The 23,186-nt window shown below is 38.2% G+C and overlaps 2 protein-coding genes across 4 annotated transcripts in view; both read right to left on the bottom strand.

Moving 5' to 3' along the window:
• LOC107718766 (coxsackievirus and adenovirus receptor homolog) overlaps window positions 1–3,781 on the bottom strand; it is a 48,710-nt gene extending 44,929 nt beyond the window's left edge. The window contains exon 1 of the mRNA XM_016525993.1: window positions 3,569–3,781. Within this exon, the coding sequence (XP_016381479.1) occupies window positions 3,569–3,731 (163 nt within the window). The 5' untranslated portion in view covers window positions 3,732–3,781. The remainder of the gene's footprint in view (window positions 1–3,568) is intronic.
• Window positions 3,782–4,836: 1,055 nt separating this feature from the next.
• On the bottom strand, window positions 4,837–22,765 carry LOC107718765 (EH domain-containing protein 1-like). Of its 3 annotated transcripts, XM_016525989.1 has the most exons (7): window positions 21,959–22,765; window positions 18,468–18,565; window positions 8,657–8,760; window positions 7,829–8,137; window positions 6,762–6,926; window positions 6,224–6,526; window positions 4,837–5,728 (listed from the first exon to the last, which is right to left on the bottom strand). In XM_016525989.1, the coding sequence occupies exons 1-7, from the start codon at window positions 22,357–22,359 to the stop codon at window positions 5,510–5,512; spliced, it is 1,599 nt and encodes a 532-aa protein (XP_016381475.1). In that variant the 5' UTR covers window positions 22,360–22,765; the 3' UTR covers window positions 4,837–5,509. The 3 variants fall into 3 exon arrangements, with proteins under 3 accessions (XP_016381475.1, XP_016381476.1, XP_016381477.1); XM_016525990.1 differs by lacking the exon at window positions 7,829–8,137 and having other exon boundaries at window positions 8,348–8,760; XM_016525991.1 differs by lacking the exons at window positions 6,224–6,526; window positions 7,829–8,137 and having other exon boundaries at window positions 4,837–6,031; window positions 8,348–8,760.
• Window positions 22,766–23,186: the final 421 nt, after the last annotated feature.

Genomic DNA, 23,186 nt, shown 5'->3' with positions numbered 1-23,186 from the left:
ATAAAAAAATAATTTTTTAAAAGTTTAAAAACATAAACATAATTATATATATATATATATATATATATATATATATATATATATAAAAACATTGAAATAATTAGGGGTGACCCCCAATAGTCGAAGATTCGATGCTTCGATAGGAGGAGCCTGATTCACCTACCAATCTCAGTCGAATATTCGCGGGGTGTTATGATCATGCCAATTTGGATATATGGGGGTGCTCATCTGATTGATTTCACATAGAACTACCGGTTTTCTCCCAATAAGTTAATATACAGCCTATTAAAATAATGCTGTAAATAAGAATCTGAAAAGAAAAAAGCTTCAAATAAATATTTTAACGTGTGTGAATAAATCCAACCACCCCTATAGATTTAAGTTTCACTTTCCATAATCCGTGACCTACAGAGAAGCATCTTGGCGGCAAGGATTTAAAACTTTAACAAGACTCAAATTGACACAGCCAGAGTGAAAGACTGGATTTGTTCGATCAGGTAGGGTAAGTGATTTCAAAACATTTCAGCCGGTTTATATAGGCTATATCATGTATATAATATTTATATCATATAAGATGCATTTGGTTGAGTTACGCTGCAGTAAAGCGCTTCATTGTAGTACTACGGTGATTATCTCTTCAGCGCGCAGCGAGAGCAGGACAAACAACAATGTAGAATATTAATAACTATGACTGGGACTGTCAAATACATAACATTATAATGAGAACCCTATTATAATAAAACGCTTTTAAATAAAACTAAACTAAATTTTTTGAGTTTAGTTGCCGTGTTTCTGCACGTTGTTGCGTTCAGAACGCGTCCACAAAAGGAGTTCATTCAGAGTTCAGACACGTTCATGCATTCTGTGCAGATAGCCTGTAAGTCGTAATATTAACGTTATGTTGTATAAATAACGAAGCGTATTATATATGAGATAAATGATGAGTTAAATCCCATTGATTAAAAACCCGCTGCTTCATTCTACTGGTCATCTTCAGCGCTCGCAGCTCAAAACAGAAATGTAGAACATTAATAACTACTGTCATATACATAACGTTATAATGAGAGCACTAGAAATTTTGTGAATTCTTAGGGTTTTGCTAACGTTTAATGTTAACTATCTTTTAATCAAAACATAAAACATTATTTACCCCGTTTGTATCTGCGAGGCATCTGTTACACATTTTTCCTGCGTGTTAACGTAATTATGACTGTCGAATGTCTGACTTGACTCTTGGTAATGTATTTTGCCCCGCCCCCAAAACATATGATTCGACTATGAAAATCCTTAGTCGGGGACACCCCTAGAAATAATGCAGACTGCTGGCTTTAACAAAGGCATTGAGCATCAGCTAACAATCTTGAAGCTCACATAAGGTCTTTCTTTAATGGTTTATAAGTTATCATTAAAAATCAATTCCCCTATGGAGAAAATGAGTGGGATTTTTACTTCCAGAACCCAACTGTTGCACTCGATCCACCTTATTTTTCAATGCGGAAGTAAGCCGTTTTCTGTGAATGTGCGAGACTTCCGGTTCATTAACTGCTGTAGGGAAATAACGAGAAGAATATCAAAGTGCAGTAAATGGTAAAACGGTTTGCACTACAAACCAGTGTGTTCGTAATTGAGATAATACATTAAAATAACATGGTAAGATACACTAGTTTGCAATATCAAGCAGCAAAATGAGCTGTTTTGTACAGCTAGGAAGCCTCGCACATTAAATTTACAAATGGCCGCACCCGCTCTTATGGGAAAAATAAGGTGTATACAGAGAACTATTGGAGTTTTTTTACACCAATACGTTCCAGTTACTAAAATTACTTATATGCTATAGATAGAATATTATATAAAATGATATATTATAACAAATGACATCTGTAATATTACACTTGTGAAAAGGCCATGTCTTCACATCCCCCATTTCCCTTTATGAATAATCTGTGTTGTGACAGAATGACACCATGAATGAGAAATATACATGTAGCCGGCACCAAAAACAACATCCCCATCTACTGAGAAGGACACAGAGCACACAAATGTCAAACTCGCCATTCTGTTGTGATGGCAATGAGTCTGACAGGTTAACACCATGGAGGAATAAATGTCACACACAAGCCTTCTAAAACATACCTGAATGTATTCCATGGAAATGGGAAAATGCATTATGTTTTATAGCTCAGATTAAACACCACAACCAATCTTGCACACATTCCATATATGACTTAAAAACAAAAGCAGTGTGTGCACAAAGCTTGTTATTGTTAGACTCTAGTTTATCAGTAACCAGTAGCCCGGAAAGTCATTGCCCTATCCATGCCACTCTTTCTCACTTTTATTTTTTCCTTGTGCTGGCCTGTATGCTACGCAATCTGAATCTCTATCTAAAGAACACAGGTAACCTTTGACCAAAACTGCACAAACAGTATCAGTTGTTACTCAAGAGAAATAAAATGGAGTGGGTGGTTTAGTTTCTGTGTTAATGCTTGCGTTATCCTCATTCCCTTCCTCTCACGAACCGACAACTAGTCGGTCAACAACCAGAAGTGCCTAACTACTAAAAAGAATGTGCTTCTCATAGAAAATCAATGTTAACTAGAAACAAGTCCACTGCTAAACCTAGTGTGCTTTTGTTTGTCTTCTCAACCAAGGGATCAGTCAATATCAGGTCTTATATGTAGACTTGATAACAAGCAACCTCAGTTTCAGACATCCAGAGGAGTCTTCTTGAGAAGGGGGGTGCAAGTGGAGTTTTCATTGCCAGATGGCAGCCTGAAAGAAGCCCCTCTTGATGGCTTTAAGACGGTTAAGCCTATTGTGCACCGCCAACTAACAACAATATTCAAGAAACGTATTTAGAAAATTAATAATTCCATGTGACCTTTAAACATGTTCAAATAACACATCTGGTTCAACAGCAGCATAAAACAAGACTTTATAAACATCATGAAAATAAACCGCTATTTAAACTGCGCTTCGCGGACTGGGTTCCTGTTAACAAGGCGTCGTTAAGGCGTCGTTAAATTGAAGAAGTCACGAATTTAAAATAAAAACACAAATTTAACTCTTCAAACGTGTACGTATAACACAGATGTAACATCTATTTGAGATGTGTATAAAGTACCGTTATACCATAATTATATTTATTGTGTAAATGTACTGTTTTCCTATTCTGCTTGATATATATGACATTATTTTATAAATAATTCTAAATAAATTAATCTATTTAAAATTAGGGTATTTATTAACATTTTTGTTCTATCAACTAGTAATATTTAATTTAGTTGTTTCTAAATATCGCCGTAGTAAGATTTTAAAATCTAGGTTTCTAAATTAGTGACCTTTTTTTTTTTTTACTGACTACTTTCGCCAATTTGGTTGAAACTACAGCTGAAATGGGAATATTATAAAATTCTGATAAAACACAAATCTAAAAGCTGAATGAAAACAAAACAAACAAAAAAAAGTATTTAAAAAAATAAAATAAACTTTTGAGGAAAGGTAGCGCGCGAGCAAGCATAACTTAGCCCGCAGCCCTCCGGGAAAAAAAATACAAATTCAAACTTACCTGCGAGGAGAATAACATTGATGAAACACAGGCAGGACGTACTGAAATCCATTGCTCTGCTTTTAAGCCACAATTTAGTAACCGGTGTGGGTATAAAAACAACTTTTTCCCCCGACTTGTAATGTTTAACGCTCACTCTTCTTTCGCCAGTCTCGCGTAGCATCAGAAGTCCACTAGCTCGCTCGCGCAGGTGGATTGTGGCTGGAATCGGCACACGTGATTTCCGGAGGTATCAGCCGGGGAACTTTGAGGGGTTTTCACGCCCTCTTGCGTACACATGCTCCAAAAGCGGCAGAGTTTCTCCTCACATCGACGCATATTGAATGAATAATTTAGAAGCACTGATCACTTTAAAGCAAAATCTAATCTTAACCTCTTATTTTTCCTCGCTAATGCTAGGGAGTCTCATGAGCTCCTTACCATCATTTATTCTAGTATTCATCTTTAAACAGTCTTTTGAGAATCTCAACTGTGCCTCCTTCCTTTAAATGACTTTGAAGTAACTATTTTGATGCTTTTCAGCGAAATACTTCATTATTATCATAGCTTCTTAAAAAAACCACAACAAATTCTTCGTGTGTTTGCACACACTTGGCGAATAAAGCTAATTCTGATTATTTTCCACCTTCATAAGCCCAGATCTGGCACAGCCCCTGCTTAGCTTTTAATAGGTGCATAAAACAGGTATCATGCAAACACACTCAGCATAACCACATGAGGATATGAAGACACTGTACCAGTATTCAGGACAGACATTTCACATAGTTTAATGATTTGTTTCCATTTAAAATCATTTTATGAGGAGTATTACTTATTTTAAAAAGTAATCAATAGCTATTAATAACTCTTACTAAAATACTCTGTATAGAAAAAGAGGGAAATGCAGTTTGTGGTCATTTTTTATTGCAAACTAGACCAAAAAAATATACATATGAACAGTATTTATAGAGATTTAAAAAGTAATCAATAGCTATTAATAACTCTTACTAAAATACTCTGTATAGAAAAATAAGAGGGAAATGCAGTTTGTGGTCATTTTTTATTGCAAACTAGACCAAAAAAATATACATATGAACAATATTTATACAGGAGTGACGCTTATAGAGAAGCTTTTGACACTGTAGCAAAGAGAGGCACTCAAGAACAGAAACCAATGTGAGTGGTGCTACAACTGACTCCTATCATACAACTGGAGTCTCTGTCTGTTGAATATCTTGTCATAGACACTTCCTTTTGAAGTTATAATTCATACAAAAAAACTTCTGAACCATCACAGTTGACAACACAACATCAGTGAACAAACAATACAAGAATGCAGCACTGTTTTGCGTTCATAGTGATAAAAAAAGATGAAGATCAAATTGACAAGTCCAAATGGTAAAACCAAAATTGGACAAATCGTGAACTACAACATTGTTTAACAGAGTTCAAAGCTCTGGTGTGCCCAGGATCCAGATAATATGGATCCATCGGCAAAGCTAATGTAGAACCATTTCTCCTTGCATGACTTTAAGTATGAAGCAGCATCAGTGCAAGATATGGAACAATTAAATACCTCTTTCTAATACAGCCTGTAGTTTGGTCATAATGAACTCCTTGCCAGCATGCCATCATACTTGCTTAAACAGAATTTGCCTACATCAAGCATTTGAAAAATACGATAACAGGATGCGGTCTAATTTATTAATATTTTTTGTTTTGATTATGTTGCTAACTACTGGTCTAAGAGGAACAAAGAAAATAATAATAGTGAGAATGACAAACTGTAGTGATGGATAAATTAAAAGTTATGTGGCACTATTCCCACAGCTAATGCATATTGTTTAATTATATCAAATTCTGTTTATATATTTTTATACTTCCAGACCCTCCCCCCATCCTCCCATATCCATAACCTCTACAACGATTGGCTCAATGATAATATTTATTTTCCCAAATTGTTTACTGTCCTCGTTTAGAAGGTGGCACAAGGTGATCAGGAAGATCAGCAGGTAACTCATGACCTTCCAGTTTGACCTTGATGAGGTGGTTAGCTAGGGCGAACTCTTCGTCGTCCAGGTACCCATCCTGATCCACGTCAGCAAGCTTCCAGATCTTTCCTAGAACATTGTTAGGCAGCTTGGATTTGACCATCTCTTTCTTGGCCATGGCACCAGAGACCTTCCCGTTGACAGGTGACAGGGTGTAGAAGATCTCATCGTAAGTTGGTTTGTCTCTTGCCACTATCCACTCCAGCTCATCAATGCCTTCACTAGCACCCTCTCCATAGCCATGCCCGAAGGGTCCATTCATGGTGCCATCAAAGGCACCACCCTGGACAGCCTGGCTGGGCATGGCAGCCTCCTCCTGCCGAACGAGGGTCATGAGTTTGGCAATATCATTGGCCAGCATATCCTCCACTGTTTCCAGCAGCTTGGGCTTCAGTCCCTGAAACTTAGTGAAATCTTGGCCAGCGAGGACTTCCTAATAATGAGGACAAAAAAAAAAGTTGTGTGATCATATTTTTGAAACAAACTATTTTTGATAACTAAAATAAAACAAATCACCACATAAAATGAGGGGCTATATTGTTAAGAAACATTTACCACTCTTAAAACTTTAAGATTATATTATATTTTATTATGGTATTATACTTTGAAACAACAAAAATTAGACCTTCCCGTTGACAGGTGACAGGGTGTAGAAGATCTCATCGTAAGTTGGTTTGTCTCTTGCCACTATCCACTCCAGCTCATCAATGCCTTCACTAGCACCCTCTCCATAGCCATGCCCGAAGGGTCCATTCATGGTGCCATCAAAGGCACCACCCTGGACAGCCTGGCTGGGCATGGCAGCCTCCTCCTGCCGAACGAGGGTCATGAGTTTGGCAATATCATTGGCCAGCATATCCTCCACTGTTTCCAGCAGCTTGGGCTTCAGTCCCTGAAACTTAGCGAAATCTTGGCCAGCGAGGACTTCCTAATAATGAGGACAAAAAAAAAAGTTGTGTGATAATATTTTTGAAACAAACTTTTTGATAACTAAAATAAAACAAATCACCACATAAAATGAGGGGCTATATTGTTAAGAAACATTTACCACTCTTAAAACTTTAAGATTATATTATATTTTATTATGGTATTATACTTTGAAACTCCTAACAAAAATTATATATTAAAATCATTTTCTGGGAGAGATGGGACTATTTCCATACCTGCATTTTACTGAGTTTAGGGAAATCACCAGGGGAGATCTGATGTTCTTTTTCAATCCTTGCATAAATGTCACCCAGGTTAGCAATGAGCTCCTTTTTCTTATTCTCCTTCCCAAAAACATTTGGCATTTCTTTCTTCAAAGCACTGATGATATAGGCATGAACCTAGAGTTAGAGAAAACTGCTTTGTCATAACATATAATATTTATAATAAATCTGTGCTATATGGATACTGTATATGAGCAATCTGTCAATCTGTAAAATTGCAGGGACTTGAATGATAATAATATTAAGTTATTATGCAGAAAAAACAATGGTAACATTCATAATAAGAAGAAATTTTTCTTGAGCACCAAATCAGCATATTAGAATGATTTCTAAAGGATCATGTGACAGTGAAGACTGAAGTACTGGCTGCTGAAAATTCACCTTTGTCATCCAAGGAATAAATTACATTTTAAAAAGCCTAAAAGAAACCTAAAAAAATCTATATACATCTATAAAAATTTAATTTAAAAAGGAAGAGGCTGAGCAGGAAGAAGAGTCAATAAACTTGGATTGTGTCTGGGGTGATTACATTTTTTTTAAAGGGGTCATATGACTTTTGCTTTCGCACTGAAACACACAGCGTCTCCCTGACATGCTGTTTCAACACTAACTGCGGTTACTGAAACCATGCCTTCTTTCTTTGCGTGCACATTTGGGTGCATTATGCAAATATTTCCACATAGTGGGGTAGATATGTGGGGGCGTGTTAGAATGAGCCGTTTTAGGGGGGCGTGGCAGAGTCTTAACTTTGATAAAGAATATATCTTTGGTTTTGAGACTTTAGTCTTTGCAACTTCAGGGATCTTATCTATGCACAATCAGCTTGTTACACTCCAAAGAGAAAGGAAAACTTGAAATCGCATCATATGACCCCTTTAAGTGATCACATGAGGGCTGCATACACCAGATTACTTATCTAATCAAAAACCTTAAAGTACTTTCAATTTTAAGTATGTGTCCAGACAACACTCCCTACATTACTGTAAAACTAACTAACTATAAAAGGTTTCATTTCTTACTTTGGCTAGACGGGCTCGTTTGATAAGGTCATTCAGCTTGCGCAGCGCTGCATTTCGTGGAAGTCCCTGGATGTCACGGAAAAGGTCTTGCTCCTCTGCCTCAAACAGTTTCCTGTTATCTGGAACCAGGAGAGGCTGAGCCCAGAAAGAGCCGATGTAGACTCTGATGACCTCTGGGGTGTTGACAATTTTACCAAGTGACCACATGAGGGCACCATAAACCCTCATGAGCTGTTGTGTACCGATCTGATCAGCTTTGTTGAGCACCACCCGTATCTTGTCCTCATGGTTTTTCAGAGCTCGGATCACCTCGGAGAACTCATCTGAAAGCAACGGTTAAGACAGCTGACTCCACTGTGATGTGACCCTGTCTCTCTCTCTCTCTCTCACACACACACGTGCTCTCTCTCTCTCTCTCTCTTTCTCTCACACACACGCCCGCGCGCACACGCACATGTCCAGACAACACTCCCTACATTACTGTAAAACTAACTAACTATAAAAGGTTTCATTTCTTACTTTGGCTAGACGGGCCCGTTTGATAAGGTCATTCAGCTTGCGCAGCGCTGCATTTCGTGGAAGTCCCTGGATGTCACGGAAAAGGTCTTGTTCCTCTGCCTCAAACAGTTTCCTGTTATCTGGAACCAGGAGAGGCTGAGCCCAGAAAGAGCCGATGTAGACTCTGATGACCTCTGGGGTGTTGACAATTTTACCAAGTGACCACATGAGGGCACCATAAACCCTCATGAGCTGTTGGGTACCGATCTGATCAGCTTTGTTGAGCACCACCCGTATCTTGTCCTCATGGTTTTTCAGAGCTCGGATCACCTCGGAGAACTCATCTGAGATGTCCAACTTGTGTGCGTCAAAGAGAAGAATGATGCGGTCCACACGTTCAGCAAACCATTCGAGCACTGCAGCAAAGTCATAACCTGAAACAGAGATAAGAGTTTTAATGGGGAGTTTTTTCACATTAATGAATAGTTTAATTCACTTAACAAATAGTTATTCAGTTTATTTACAGCAAAAGGAACTTGTGTATGTGAGCCTCTCTGATAAAGCGCAACCCAACACTTCTCTTTCTACCCAGATAAAGGGCAGTACAACAGCTATGTAACCCTAGAACTTCCTGATTTGGCCCACATCACTCCACAGCACCAACTTGACACAAACAAGCAGAAATCCACAAACAAGTAAACTCACACAATACAGCATAAAATGTGGTTTTCCTGTCAAAGGAAACCCTTCACGTAACAGAACCCATCTCCTTCTCTTCAGTCCTCTTGCATGACAAGGCAATTGGCTCATGAGGGTGGAGTACAGCTGGCCTTTCACATGAGAAAAATAAAAAATAAAAGTCAGATGAAGAGCCGTCTAGTTCACTACAGCCGAACTGATATCACGTCCACTCACGCTGACAAACAGGAAAGAGAATAAATTGTCCCACAGACACTCCTTCCTCTCCCATGTTTGGATATTTTCTTGCATAATGTTTTAAAGGATCACAGGGAACAATGGAAATCCGAGTCAAATGTTTTGACAGTAGTCAAGATGACGACGATGAGTCAAAAATAATTTTAAGATGCTGGAATATGAAATGAATGTGGTAATGGAAAGTGTGTGTACTCCCCCAAAAATGCTATATTTTCTCTTAAGTATTTTAACGTTTTCAAGAAGCCAAATGCACAAGCTGCATGCCCATTTTACAACAAGGGCCAGCATAAATATTGCTAGACTCCACAAATTCAGCTCACTTGCCAAAAAGCTGCTTATGAGATCTTGAGGGCAAAGGTTTAATCTTCAGAGATTTATCTACAGTATATGCAATAATACACATACTAAAGCCAGGATTTCCGGCCCAACTCTCTTGCTTACTGAGACAGAAGTTACCAATTTATGTTTGGATTGTGTAGAGCATGTGTGGAAGACAGGAAAGACTGAATCCCAGCTCACAACAGTTGTGTCAACGTCAGCAGGATGTGAAATCTGGATCTGAATCCAACATGGGCATGACTTCACAGATTCAGTGCTGTCCTTTATCGACTGTTATCCATCACAACACTGATGGCAATACTGATGAAGCAGGCCTACTGAATTATAATATATGATGTTATAATCCATAATATAATATTTAATCTGCCCTAAAATAATTTAACAAGAAAAAACTGAAATGTAATTTAACAAAATTAAAGAAAAGCAAATACACTGTACTCATACTTACAAGACCTGAACTTATTTGGTGTATCTACCTAAAAATGCATTTTTCTTTTCCCCAGCAGTTATGAATTTGCTGTGTGGGTATATAAACAATAAAAGAATGCTTATTAAAAGCTTCTTTATGCATATAAATCAGTATTCTTTCACAATAGGATCTATTTTCTCTGGGAGTTTCTGAGTGATAAAGTCGTCTTAACTATATTCAGAGCAGACACAAATGATGATTGTGTGTGTGTGTGTGTATATATATATATATATATATACACACACACACACATATATCAATATGGCTGGTAAAGACTGTGACAGCGGAGGTAGCTCATATGAAAGGTATTTTACTTTATTTTTCGATATTATGATATGGCTTTTCCAATTCTTTGCTTGTTTTCCTTCTAATACTTTCCAAAAAACATATCCTTGTCTAAACTATGGGATATCCTTTTGCATAAGCATGCCACAGTAATTGTATTTGTTCTAGCACTAAAATCTGTGCAAGTGGGCTCCAAATGCTGCAATTAATAAAAGAAAATTAAATCACAACATTGCTAATATCAGGACAATTTTATCAAGACTAATTTAATACGGTTACTAACAAAGTTGCATCATTCATTTATTCAATTCATGAACAAACAAACTAAAGCAAATGAATGAACAAACAACAAAGCACAGATGAATGAATGAATGAAGACAGACTAAATGACTGACCGTCCATGCAGGAAACTCTGTTCAGATAAGTAAATATAACTGTTTGGAAAACAGAAATCACACCACCTATCTACAAACATGTCGGTTGTGAGCATATTATGTACGGTTAAAACAAGGCTGGGACTTAAAGTTTACAGCCAAAACAAAGATCGTACCAACCGCCATAGATATACATTTGGGTTCATGCTAGTCTAAAGGTTGGACCAAATGTCCAAAAGAAAAAAAACCTTTGGCTCAGTATGGAGATCTGTCATTTAGAACAAAGGCTAATCTTTAGTATTGCCTCCACCCTGCTAAGATCAAATCCAGACATTGACCCACAATCCCTCACACATTACACAAACACATTATGAAATATTGAAGCATGCATAGATAATTTAACAAGGTTTCAGTAAAGGTTAACAGTGGAATCTGTACCTCAAGACCCTAAAACAATTTATAATCTAATGCTGATGCCAATAAATAACTGAGAGGTTTTAGTGTTTTGTAATGGGAGTCCCTGTCCTGTAGCATCTCTGCAAAAAGGTTTGCTCATAACATATTCATTAATAAGCAGCAGCTGTTTGTGAAACAGTTGTGAATGTTGCTTAGCAGACATCGGCTGTACAGCTGTTTCACACCAGATGAATTACTATAAACTGAAATTTCCTTACAGCTCTGAGCCTCTGACATGGACATTTCTTGCAGTTTAATCTTAACATTTAATAATAATAATAAAAACATTTAAATACCCCTCAAAAGTGTCTTTGTAATACATGTCATACATTTGACACTTGACAGTACAGACTCCAGACTTAGGACCACTGCACTGGTGGTGCATTAATTTCAGTTAACTATTAACCCAACAACTGTCTTTGTGATAACTGATCTTAGTTTTTTTCCCCTCGATCCTGATCCAGCATAGATATGATGACCTGAATTTGACAAAAAGTCTTTAAACCCACTGATCTCCATGTCACATGCCATTCTTTCCTTTTTTCCACCTTTGAAAATTCGCGATTTCAGATGGAAAAAAAGAGTGCTATAATAAGTAACCTAAGTCTATACAGTAAAGCATTATGGGATGCTATCAGTGAGGAAATTCAACACCCAGCCAAGGCTACTCAGCTATGAAGATTTAATGCAGACACGGTGTACTGTAAAAAGGAGAGGTACTAGAATAGAGCCCTGTGGAACACCACCCAGTTTAAGACAAGGACACAGAGCAACATTGTGCACACAAAGGAATCACAATGGAATTTGTGAATCTAGATTAACAAATTAAAAGAAAAAGAAAAAGATTAAGAGTTTATGTTGATGGTCATAATTGTTATCAGTTATAGGAATATGAATGCTATCTTTCAATCAAATGAAACCGATAAAAAGAAAAGAAAATGATAATTTCATCAAAACCATATCTAGCCCAGATAAAACAAGATCAGAAAATATAATATAAGGAAGGAAAAAACAAACACATAAGTGGTTTGGGAATAGCCCAGTATCAACCTGATTTAAAGCAGATATATGAACATTCATTTTGAAGTTCCTTGTTGTTAACTGCTTGTAAAGGCTAACTGAGGTCAGGAGGAAGGAGAACGGATATGAAGTCAGCAGACTTTGGAAGATTATTTACTGACCTCACAATTTTACGAATGAGCAGGACATTTTTAGAGGGACAATGACAGAACCTGTGAGACTGCAGGTTAAAAACATAACACACACACACACACACACAAATATAAAATCATTTTATTATACAGTTTGTGACTTGGAAGCAGTCCTCTGTGATTCACTGATCTGTTCTAAAGTCAGAGCAGGAGTCCAGAACCACAATATGGAGATCACACTGCTGTGAAGAATGAAGTGGGAGGAGATAATATAAGAAAGAGAGTACAAAATGTAGAAAATCAAATACAGAGAGAGAAAAGGACTGAATTAAAATAGCAAGCATGCTCATCCACTTCCAAAGAACAGCATGACTGTGGCTAGACAACCAAATAGCTGTCATTCCCAGCTGAAAATCCATGTTGATCAGATCAGTTACATAACCAATCATTCCCATCATTTTCAGACAGACGCAGAATTCCTCCTAAACTTACTGCTGTTAGGGTTTTATTCACTCATCCAATTGACCCTTGGCTACACGCCACACTACGATCCATGACCCGGATGTGTGAATGATTGTATGTGTGTGTTTTCTTGCCAGTTCAATGCTTTTTCTTCCCATGTACTTGACATGAGTGTCAAATACTCACATTTTCCATGTTTAGATAATGACAGTAGCAGGACTTTCCTCACATTGCCCTCCAACAGCATTCAATTACTGTAACACTGGTAAAGAGGAAGCTTTGAACACAATAGAGCCGGAATCTTTAAATAAATGCATCTTGTGAAGAAACATACTTTCCATTCGTACCACAAGCTTTGTGAATAGCTATTATGGATGAAGAAACAATTGTTATAACGGGAAATAACCCAAACAACGGAAAAGTATGCATTTAATTGTGAATATGTTATGCATGACTAGTTCTTGTTTGAATTTTTTTATAGTTCAATCATAACTTTAATTATTTAACCTTTTAACAGGCCAGTCAACTTAGTAGAGCACATTTTGACTTAAGATATTCTGAAACAATTTTTGTACTAAAACTGACATACTTTTGTACTAAAAATCTCTGGTGCTTTTGTACTAATTTTCACTCAGAGTGAAAGTGAAAGATTGAAATCACTCATAACTTGAGACCATTTTTGGGAATTTATTTTTAAGTAAAAGCTAGGGATGCACAATATTGGAATTTTGCCAATGTCCGATATGTCAATATTTTTCCAACTAATTTTGGCTGATAGTCGATACTGATATATTTCCTTTTGTTGGAAACAAAAAAAAAAAAGTCTCTCCAGTGCAGAGATTCTAAAAAATATATTTTTATGTTGCCATATTATTTGTAGATTTAACATTTGTAGATGGTCTAAAAAGCTAAAGATTTCCTTATATTTAAGTTTTCATAATATATATTATTTTCATAAAATATATTACACATTAATAAATTATATATATATATAATTATTTCATTTACAAGGGTCATGTTTGTGATTTTTATTCATGTAAGCTATAGCTTCTGACCTTTAAAAAACAAAACAGACTCGTGATTTTATCACATCAGCTATTGCTTTATTTATTCAGAAACACAACTATCTTAAAGGATTAGATCACTTTCAAATTAAAATTTCCTGATAATTTACTCACCCCCGTGTCATCCAAGATGTTGATGTCTTTCTTCAGTCGAAAAGAAATTAAGGTTTTTGAGGAAAACATCCCAGGATTTTTGTCCATATAGTGGACTTCAACAGTTACCAAAACGGTTGAAGGTCCAAATTGCGGTTTCAGTGCGCCTTCAAAGGGTTCTACATGATCCCAGCCGAGGAATAAGGGTCTTATCTAGCCTAACCATTGGTCATTTTCTTAAAAAAAAAATAAACATTTATATACTTTTTAACCACAAATGCTCATCTTGCTCTAGCTCTGCTTGCACATGTGCGTCTTTACGTATTACATAATCCCGTTGGAAAGGTCATGCGCAGTTAGCTCTTCGTCTGTGTACTCCGGTTCAGAAAGGTAGGGTAGGGCAAAAAACTCCAATCGCATTTTCTCCTCCAACTTCAAAATCGACCGACATCGTTGTTTTACCTTTTTTTTGTAAAGGTCTTTTGACTTTCTTTGCATGCTTGCTTTGTAAACGCTGGGTCGGTGCTTCCACCTACGTCACGCGTGACCTTTCCAACGTGATTACGTAATGCGTGAAGTCTAGCTAGTGCACGACTAGCATTTGTGGGATCATTTCCGTAGAGAAGACCCTTATTCCTCGGCTGGGATTGTGTAGAGCCCTTTGAAGCTGCACTGAAACTGCAATTTGGACCTTCAGCCTGTTGGTTCCCATTGAAGTCCATTATACGGAGAAAAATGATGGAACGTTTTCCTCAAAAACCTTAATTTCTTTGCGACTGAAGAAAGACATGGAACATCTCGGATGACATGGGGTGAGTAAATTATCAGGAAATTTTTATTCTGGAAGTGAACTAATCCTTTAATGTCATTTGTGTATTTTACTTTCATTTTATTACAAGTAGGCCAACAGCGCCCCCTAAGTAAATAAAAAGGTCTTACCGGACGGGCATTAGGAGTCGGGGGAGGCTGTTGTTGCTGCTGCTGCACGCATTAGTGACTGTTGACTCTATCTCACACTGGACGCGTAATTCTGTACTTGCATTCTCAGATGAAATGCGGCGATCCAAAACAGTGAATCTTTCAGGCAAATGTTTGCTTCAAGGATGACCACACTGCTGACGTGATCTTATTGCTAGCACACCCTGAGCACATGTGAGCTCTATTCTTCTTATCAGCAAGGCATATCGGCATAATGTTTCATATCGGGCCAATGATTTTGATATTTTAGATAAATAACAGAACAAAGATACAAATGAAATAAGCAGTGCTTTATATTTTTCAGGTAAGTCTAACAGTCATCAAAATGTAATCAAATGTAAAATAACACTGCATAGTTTTCACTATAAATTAAATCTAATACATCTTTGTTAAAGCTACAAAAGTGAGTTTTCTTAGTGTTTTGTTGTTTGATTAACATTCATGACACAGAAAGCAACAGGAACACTAAACTGCTGTGAACCAATATACTGTTACACATCCATTTTCTTTCTCAATTGTTTCCCTTCACCTAAGCCATACACATCTGTATTTACAAGGATACTTGCAGAGCACAGTATTTCAGGCACAAATAGACACGGAAGTGAACGGAATTCGGTGTTCACGTGCATCTGCGTGGCTCTCACCGTTTATGGTGCGACGCGACAAAATACTATAGAACCCATTTTAATCAGTGATGCTGGCTGTGTCCGAAATCGCCCCCTATTCATTCACTATTCCCTACATTAGGTCACTAATTCAGTTCACTAGAAGGAGTGAATGAAAACGAGTGAGTGAATTTGGACACTGAGTGCACTGGAAGGACTGCGGCTTTTGCATAGTTGGTGCTTGCTGTTTATTAATCATTTGAAACTGGCAAACTAGCAGCTCCAGTAGTAAGATTAAAGGATTTGTCTTGAACTCTGTCACGGAAAATATGTACAAACCCTAATTAAACAATTTAATAATCAATTTACAATGAATTTATACTCGTGTTGTATTATGCTGTATGCCATGGATGAGCACTTTGTAATATGAACGGATTGATTATTCAGCTGCGAGCGCCATCTTCTGGACGAGATGCGGGAATTCATTTGGTGCGTGACTCTCACAGTGCATTATGGGTATTCTCTAGCTGTTGAGCGTTTTTGCGGTGCATTGTGGGATTGAATGAATGCACTCAAGAACGTCCACCATGGTTTCGGACACCAATAAAAATGACACAAAGTTCAAATGATATGCAATGGTCGCTTTGTCGCGTCCGATGTAGACAGACTTTGGGGACGTTCACATGTTGCACCTAAAAACACGTGGAAAACACCAGCCGCGCCGCTCTCTCCTTTCCAAAGCGCTCGGAGCTTGCGCTTTCGTGGCGTCTGCCGTTGCTAAGCGACTGTGACCTGCACTCCCCGCGACGACGCGGAAGTTTCAACAAAGGATAAACGGATTTCCAGCACTGAAAATCACGTGCAGTAGCTCTGCTACTAAATGTATTTAAAATGGGTATCTCAGCTGTCGCGTCCGGTGTAGACACCGTGTCTGTCTGTGAGCAAAGAAAACGATCAGTATAAATATAACGATCAGTATACTAAACATCGCACATCCTGCGATGTGACTATCGCGGATGCGCACATCGCGATATCGATGCTGAAACGATATATCGTGCAGCCCTACACCTAATACAATAGAATCTTTGTGGTGACTATCGGGAGACCCTTTTCTGTGTCTTAACACTGAATTCTCTCAGCCACCTCGCCTTAAACCATCACCATCATCACTATCAATCTTCATGACTCTCATTCTGCCTCAGAGTGAAGAAGAGGGCAAAGGGCAGCAAAAAGAGAGTAACCCCAGAAAGGGCAGCAAAAAGAGAGTAACCCCAGCCACTGACGAAAGACTGTTACCTCTGTTGCTCTTTTTAATGAGTCTAAGCCATTATGACTCTCACACAGCGTGTGCAAATCACTGGGGCAAGTTCAGTGTGCAGCACATGGGTTGCATCTCAGATACTATGACCTCACACAAGCTTACATGGTCATGTGTCAGCCTGGAAATATTTTCGCCATACACTACTAATGATGTTTTTACACCCACCCGAGGCACTGCCAAGCTCTGGGGGGGAAGAGTTGCTTATCAGAGACCATAGGGTGCGGTCCATTTGAAAGCAAACCTAAATAATCAACATTTGAGATAAAGCTGTGCAGTATGGAATGCAATAGTGCTCTAGAACACCTGGTTAATGTCATATTCTCATGTCTGCAATCCCTCATGGAGTTCACAGGCAATTCTCCTATACGTATACCTTCACCAGATCACTCCCATATACAAAAAAACTAGTAAAAAAACAGTATGTCGGTGCCATATTACAGTGATGCATACCATGGTATTGAATGATTATCATAATCTTGTACATGGTATTTATATGGTACACCAACGTACTCAAAGAATAGCATGGTATGTGTCCAAAAAACATGAAACTTCTATAGTTTCGCACAAAAAATGACATACAAAAAATAGCAGAACCATGAAATAAATAAACAATTATTATATTTTAAAAAGCATTATTAAGATGCTACATGATGTTACTGTGGTTTCAGCCACTCCAAGAAAGATAACAAAGTGTGCCGACATACATCTACTCACTCACATTCACTGACAGAACATGCTCAATAACACATAACTGAATCTTTGAACATGGAAGCATTCACACAGCCATCTTTACCGCACCCTCTCTGTTTGGTCTGTTTCCTGGCCTGAGCTGTCCCCCCTCTTTGTCAGACTGTTATCTGTAGATGCCACTCACCCTCAGATCACATTTACATGGTCTTCAGGGAAAGGCAAGGAAAGGCCCGCACGCACAAACACACCATGGCAGATAGACAAGCACAGGAAAAGTCCATAGCGTGACACCGGTTACCTCCATACACAATGCTCTCTTAGAGTTTTCTTGAATAAACAACATACCAACATGCTCCATTGTAATTTTTGGGCATGTAACAGGTCCAGACTAGTCAAGTATACTTCTAGGGAAGCTAAAAAAAAAATCCTGAACCTTTATTTCCTGTAGTGCTCGATTAACCATTAAATACACTGCCTATAGGATTAATTGACCATTTTGGACATTTTTGAGTCATTTTCATTTCAGTGAGGGCTCAGATAATCCATCATTCTGGCCAAATTATAGTATCTGATGGGAATGGACAGTCCACATTGTTACTATAGATTAATTAGGTTTTCAACTTCCCTTCCTTCCAACAGGAAAAATGGCTATGGAAGGAGCATGGGTTTGTTTTGCTCTAACGTAAACAGGAGAACTAAAAATACTTCCCTCTTAAGACTCCTATAATGCAAAAGCTAACTGAATTAACCTCTTTTTCATTTGCCTGGGACAAGTGCTACACTCACAGCTGTCTATGTAAATGGAGCTTGTATTAATAGTTGTGGTAACTCCGGGAAGGAAAGTCAGGGGATAGTAAAAGAAGTGAAGATGGCAATTATAGAAAGAGGAAATTAATAAAAATTAAAAAAAACACTGACCTCTACTGATCCGCTGTTTCTCTCCAGACAGGATTCCAGGAGTGTCTATGATGCTGATACTGTCCAACACTGGATTTGGCATCTGAGCACATATAAACCTGTGAAAAGAGGATCACACATTGAAAATGGACAGACATTAGAAACAATTAGTCATTTCACCATCGGGCCTAGTGATCTTGCAGTAATGTTTTTAGTGCAATTGATTGGAAAAAAATGTCCCTTCTCACTTGCCAAATCTTATCATTCCAGCTCTTACCTCAGCTTTTCCATTACCAAATGCTTGCAGCTTATCTTTCTATGTGTTCTTTATTTATGTGCAAACCCGTATGCTATCATTTTCATGTCTTTATATTACCAGCACATTTTAGTCATACAAAAACAATCCTCAGCCTCAAACCCCCTACCACTGTGTTCCCTCTTGTGTATTTTACTTACTCCCACCCTTTAATTTTTCCAGAAAGTGTGCCATCACTTATTCCTTCCATGTTGCTACATTCACTACTGCCAATCGTATCCCACATTTCCTTTCTCCTTGCATTCCACTCATTATTAGACCTGCTGTCAGTTGACAAAGACAGTTTGTTTCATTTTGGCTTATGTTTTTAAGTGTAAAGCCTAGTATTCACGGCCAAAACAGATACATGCTTACTTGCATGTATCCAGATATTCAACTGAACAAATGTACTTTTATTTTCAAAAACTGAACAGTAAAGAACATTTGGAGGTTAACTGATGTCTAACATTAATACTAGCCTGTTTTCAACCACTTCACCTTTTGAAGTCAGGGTTCAGATGTTCTGCTAACATCCTACAGCAGGTAAAATTTACTTCCTGCGCAATGCAAATTTATACACAACCTTTTAAAAGTCTGATTTTTTTTTTAAAGAAATTTATACTTTTATTTAGCAAGGGTAAAACTCTCTCCATACACTTCTAATAAAGTAAAGCTGGACTACATATTACATAAGCACTAACTGATTAGCCTGTGTTGCAGAACACGGCTGGTCCCCAAAGCAACAACAAATTTGAAGAGAAATAATTTTTTCCTTTGCTGATGTAATATTCAGGGAGAGTAATTTCTCAACCTCATTTTCCCTGTCTGTAGTTTATTCAAGAAATATTTGAAATTCCAGATCTTTCCAGGACTTTATGTCCCAAGTACACCTCTAAAAAAATCATGTTAATGCCATTTTTAATTCAGTGACTCTTTTGTGTACAGAAAATTCAGATAACAAGCTGACAAGCACATAAATCTGAATGGCTACACAAAGAAACATGCCAGAAGAAACCTGTTTGGCGAGATAGACAGCAGTAACAGAGTACGGTTTGTTGCAGTACACCACAACCACAGCAATAACCGTAAACTGATCTTTAGCCTAGTAGAGGTTAAAACACCATATAGGGCTTACATACGTGCATACATTTGAATTTTGCTCTTGGGAAAACAGTTTCACAAATACTACAGTGGTGAGAATCTACAATCAGCTATATGGTTCACTACAGGCCAGAGCCTATGGAAAATGATGAAAGCAGCTGCATTGGAGAAAGTGCATACTCAAGTTACACAGTCAGGAGTAGCAGGGAGAATGGGGACGATGGCACAAAGGTGGGGCATCCATGTATTATTTAACTACTGGAACAGGGTTAATATGTAGCCTACTAAAATTCTACATTGGTCACAAGGCGCGCTGACACACCCCCTTGATACCTCACCAGTGACCTTCAATCTACCTTTGAACCTTTCCCACAAGGTTAGAGTGAAAACGCTGGGAGGGGAAAATCATGCTTAATAAGCAATAAACAGCATAATATAAAGGAAGCTGGAGTCAGAGATTTGCAAACGGGACACTTTTGAGAGTGAACGTTCTGAAATTGCTGAGTCAGTTCCTCAGATTATCTGTCCAGTGACTTAGCGGAGTCTGCCCTTATTTTAACCTTTTGCTAACCTATCCAAAAAGTCACACAGATAAAATGTGTGACTTTTAAAATGCGACTAAAATCCTGTGTTTAACGAGTAGGGCAGCACCTACAGAAATGTCTGATCAATTCATGCTGCAATGAGAAAACACAGCGCTTCTCAAGAAACCCTGATTTGACCTTAAGATGACACACACCGTCAAGGTGAGTTTAGGGAGCAGTAGCCCCTCACTGCAAAACACAAGATCCAGGGGGCGTGGTTGGATCCACATCTAGGGGGTGGAGATTGGTAGGTTTGGGTGTGGAGGTGGGTAGGTTTAGGGGTGGAGATGGGTGGGTTTAGGGATCAGGGGGTGAAGATGGGTAGGTTTAGGTATATGTAAGGTGGGAGGAGTTGGATCTGGATGCCCCCTGGATCTTGTGTTCTGCAGTGAGGACCATCACCAGATTTTCTTTAAAAGGAATTTTTTGTAGAATAAACGCTTCATTCTGCCAGCCCAGGCCTGTTGGGGTGTGAATATGATCTGTGCATATGATCCCTCTTGTTCAAGCATTGACCAGCATGAGGTTCTAGTTAAGTGCAGTGTTTTGTAAAGCTCTGGAAGTCTTCATATCTACAACAAGCACAAAGGAAAAGTGTGGTACTAGTGCTTAGAAGAAGACACACCCAAACTAAATCAGCCTGAAATGCACCACAGCGGACATATGTGTCATGTTGAAAAGACAAGTGTGAGCAGAACTGATACACCATTGTAAACGCCAACTCCTCTCTCTTCATGGCATTCCTTATGGAGGGCCCCATTCCCCAAGAGCTTGCTAAAAAAGAGCCCTAAAGGCCTCAGCAGCTGTCAAAACCAGTGTCAGCTGACATTCCTCTCAGAAGGGGGAACCAAAGACTAATGAGCAAGAAGTTTAATGCACACAAAATATGGCCTTAATATCTTCAAAAGTTGGAATAAAATGAACAAATGTTTTGTTGATATGCAGTAAAGGTTCAAACCTTAGATCTGAGATTCAAATGCCTGAAGGCTATTTTTGGGTGTGACAACAACTATATTTAGAATGCTAATAAAGGTTTGTGAGGATTATAATAAAGCAAATTATAGTCTTCAAAAACTTACAGACATGTTTGCAGGTCAGAGAACATGTGATTTGCTGTAGTCTTCCAAATATGCATGTAATATACTTAATCAAAACGTCTATCTAAAAAACTGGGGGTGAACTTGCTAGGAATTCAGTTTTTCAAAGCTCCACCCTTGCAATACAAGCACTTGCTGGTAACTCCTGTATGCAGAATTAAACCTAAAAAAGTACAAGAGATTTGATTTTCAGTACAACATGAACACCATCTTCACCCGGCCTAATGACAAGTTTTTGACGTTTCCATCATTATAAAACTAATCCTGAGCTCATATGAACACAAAACTTGACGACCTCTTGACAGATCCGGAAAACAACACCCTAACCGCTGCGACCCTCAGCAAAGAAAGCCCGAGATAAAAACTGCAAAGAAAGTTTTGTTTATTTTTAAAACGAAGAAAAAAAAGTTTATTAGAAATTAATGAAGATCTCACCTGTTAAGAAAGGCGTTTCCAAAGGCATTGAGTTTTCTGAAGGGTTTCTTGGGGTCAACCACTAAAGCATTGCCCGGGATGAGACCCTCCTGATCGCCGTGCATCACCGCTATGAATGAATCGGTGGTCGGCTCGGGGCCTATGCGCATCCCGGGGAAATCCTGCTCCATGAGATGCCGAATAAAAGTGGTTTTCCCCGTGGAGTACTGGCCCACTAAAAGTACCATGGGCTTGTTGTCGAAATCAGCATCTTCCAGAGCCGGAGAGTGGAAGTCGTGGAAGCGGTACGTGTCTTCCAATGGAAATAATTTGGTCCGATAGAGTCTCTTCAGCCCGTCAGAAACAGTCTGAAACAGTTCGGGATCCTTTTTCTTTCCGTCCTTGTTCGCCCAGCTGAACATCTTGCAAAAATATGTGAAATAACCTTCTTACTTAAAGAAAATAAAACTTTAAGGGTGGTCTAACAGTTCTTTGCTGGTTTTAGGCAGTGTAATCCAGCGGTTCGGATGAACCAACGGTCCGGTGTCAAGTAGGCTACAGCGGACTGCCAGCGTGGTGGGTCGGTCTCGTCAGCTTTTCAACTAACTAGTGTCTTTTTATTTACTCATTTAATTTCTTCTGACTTTGCCTTTTTTGTAAATCAGACTGAAGTTAATTGAGCCCTTGCAGCAGACTGTTTTCTTTTATATCCGCTGGAGAAGCAACGCACAGTTGTTCTCTAGCCTCCCACAGCCCGACGCGAGAACTCTGCGCGTGATAGTACGAGCTCGCGCCCCACTACAATTTTAATACATCACTATAGACCGGAACTCCTAGGAACTTCCCAAATAAAAGGCGCCACCCTCCCAAATTGGTGTTTTTGTGAAACACAGCTGACGTTCATTATTCAACAGAAGGGCCTAGATATATAGTAACGAAACTTGTTTTTTCGTTTTTTTTCTAACAAAGAAACAATTTTCAGGTAAAGAAATAAAAAATAAATAAATAATAATTATTAATCTGTGTGCTGTTTTATAACTTGCAACATATTCTTTAATGTTGAACTGACAAAATTCTGGCATTCAAACACCTGAATGAATGAATGAATGAATCAGAGGCCATAAATTACTGAATACTAGTGCATAGACATTTACCTCATTCCATGCCACATATATGACTAATATTAGCTATATTATATTATATTATATTATATTATATTATATTATATTATATTATGCTATATAACCCT

Source organism: Sinocyclocheilus rhinocerous, unplaced genomic scaffold (assembly GCF_001515625.1).
Source record: "Sinocyclocheilus rhinocerous isolate Xijiao unplaced genomic scaffold, SAMN03320098_v1.1 scaffold1655, whole genome shotgun sequence".
NCBI lineage: Eukaryota > Metazoa > Chordata > Actinopteri > Cypriniformes > Cyprinidae > Sinocyclocheilus > Sinocyclocheilus rhinocerous.
The sequence above is the reverse complement of the archived record's forward strand: the minus strand, read 5'-3'. Positions and strand labels throughout refer to the sequence as shown.

What these genes read in the sequence shown, in the direction of transcription:
- LOC107718765 (XM_016525990.1), bottom strand. Translation starts at nt 22,359, where the DNA reads ATGTTCAGCTGGGCGAACAAGGACGGAAAGAAAAAGGATCCCGAACTG. An exon ending in GAAACAGCGGATCAGTAGAG is followed by an intron (nt 8,761 to 18,467) that starts GTCAGTGTTTTT and finishes TCTCTGTTTCAG; the next exon opens with GTTATGACTTTGCTGCAGTG. An exon ending in AACGGGCCCGTCTAGCCAAA is followed by an intron (nt 6,927 to 8,347) that starts GTAAGAAATGAA and finishes CTCTAACTCTAG; the next exon opens with GTTCATGCCTATATCATCAG.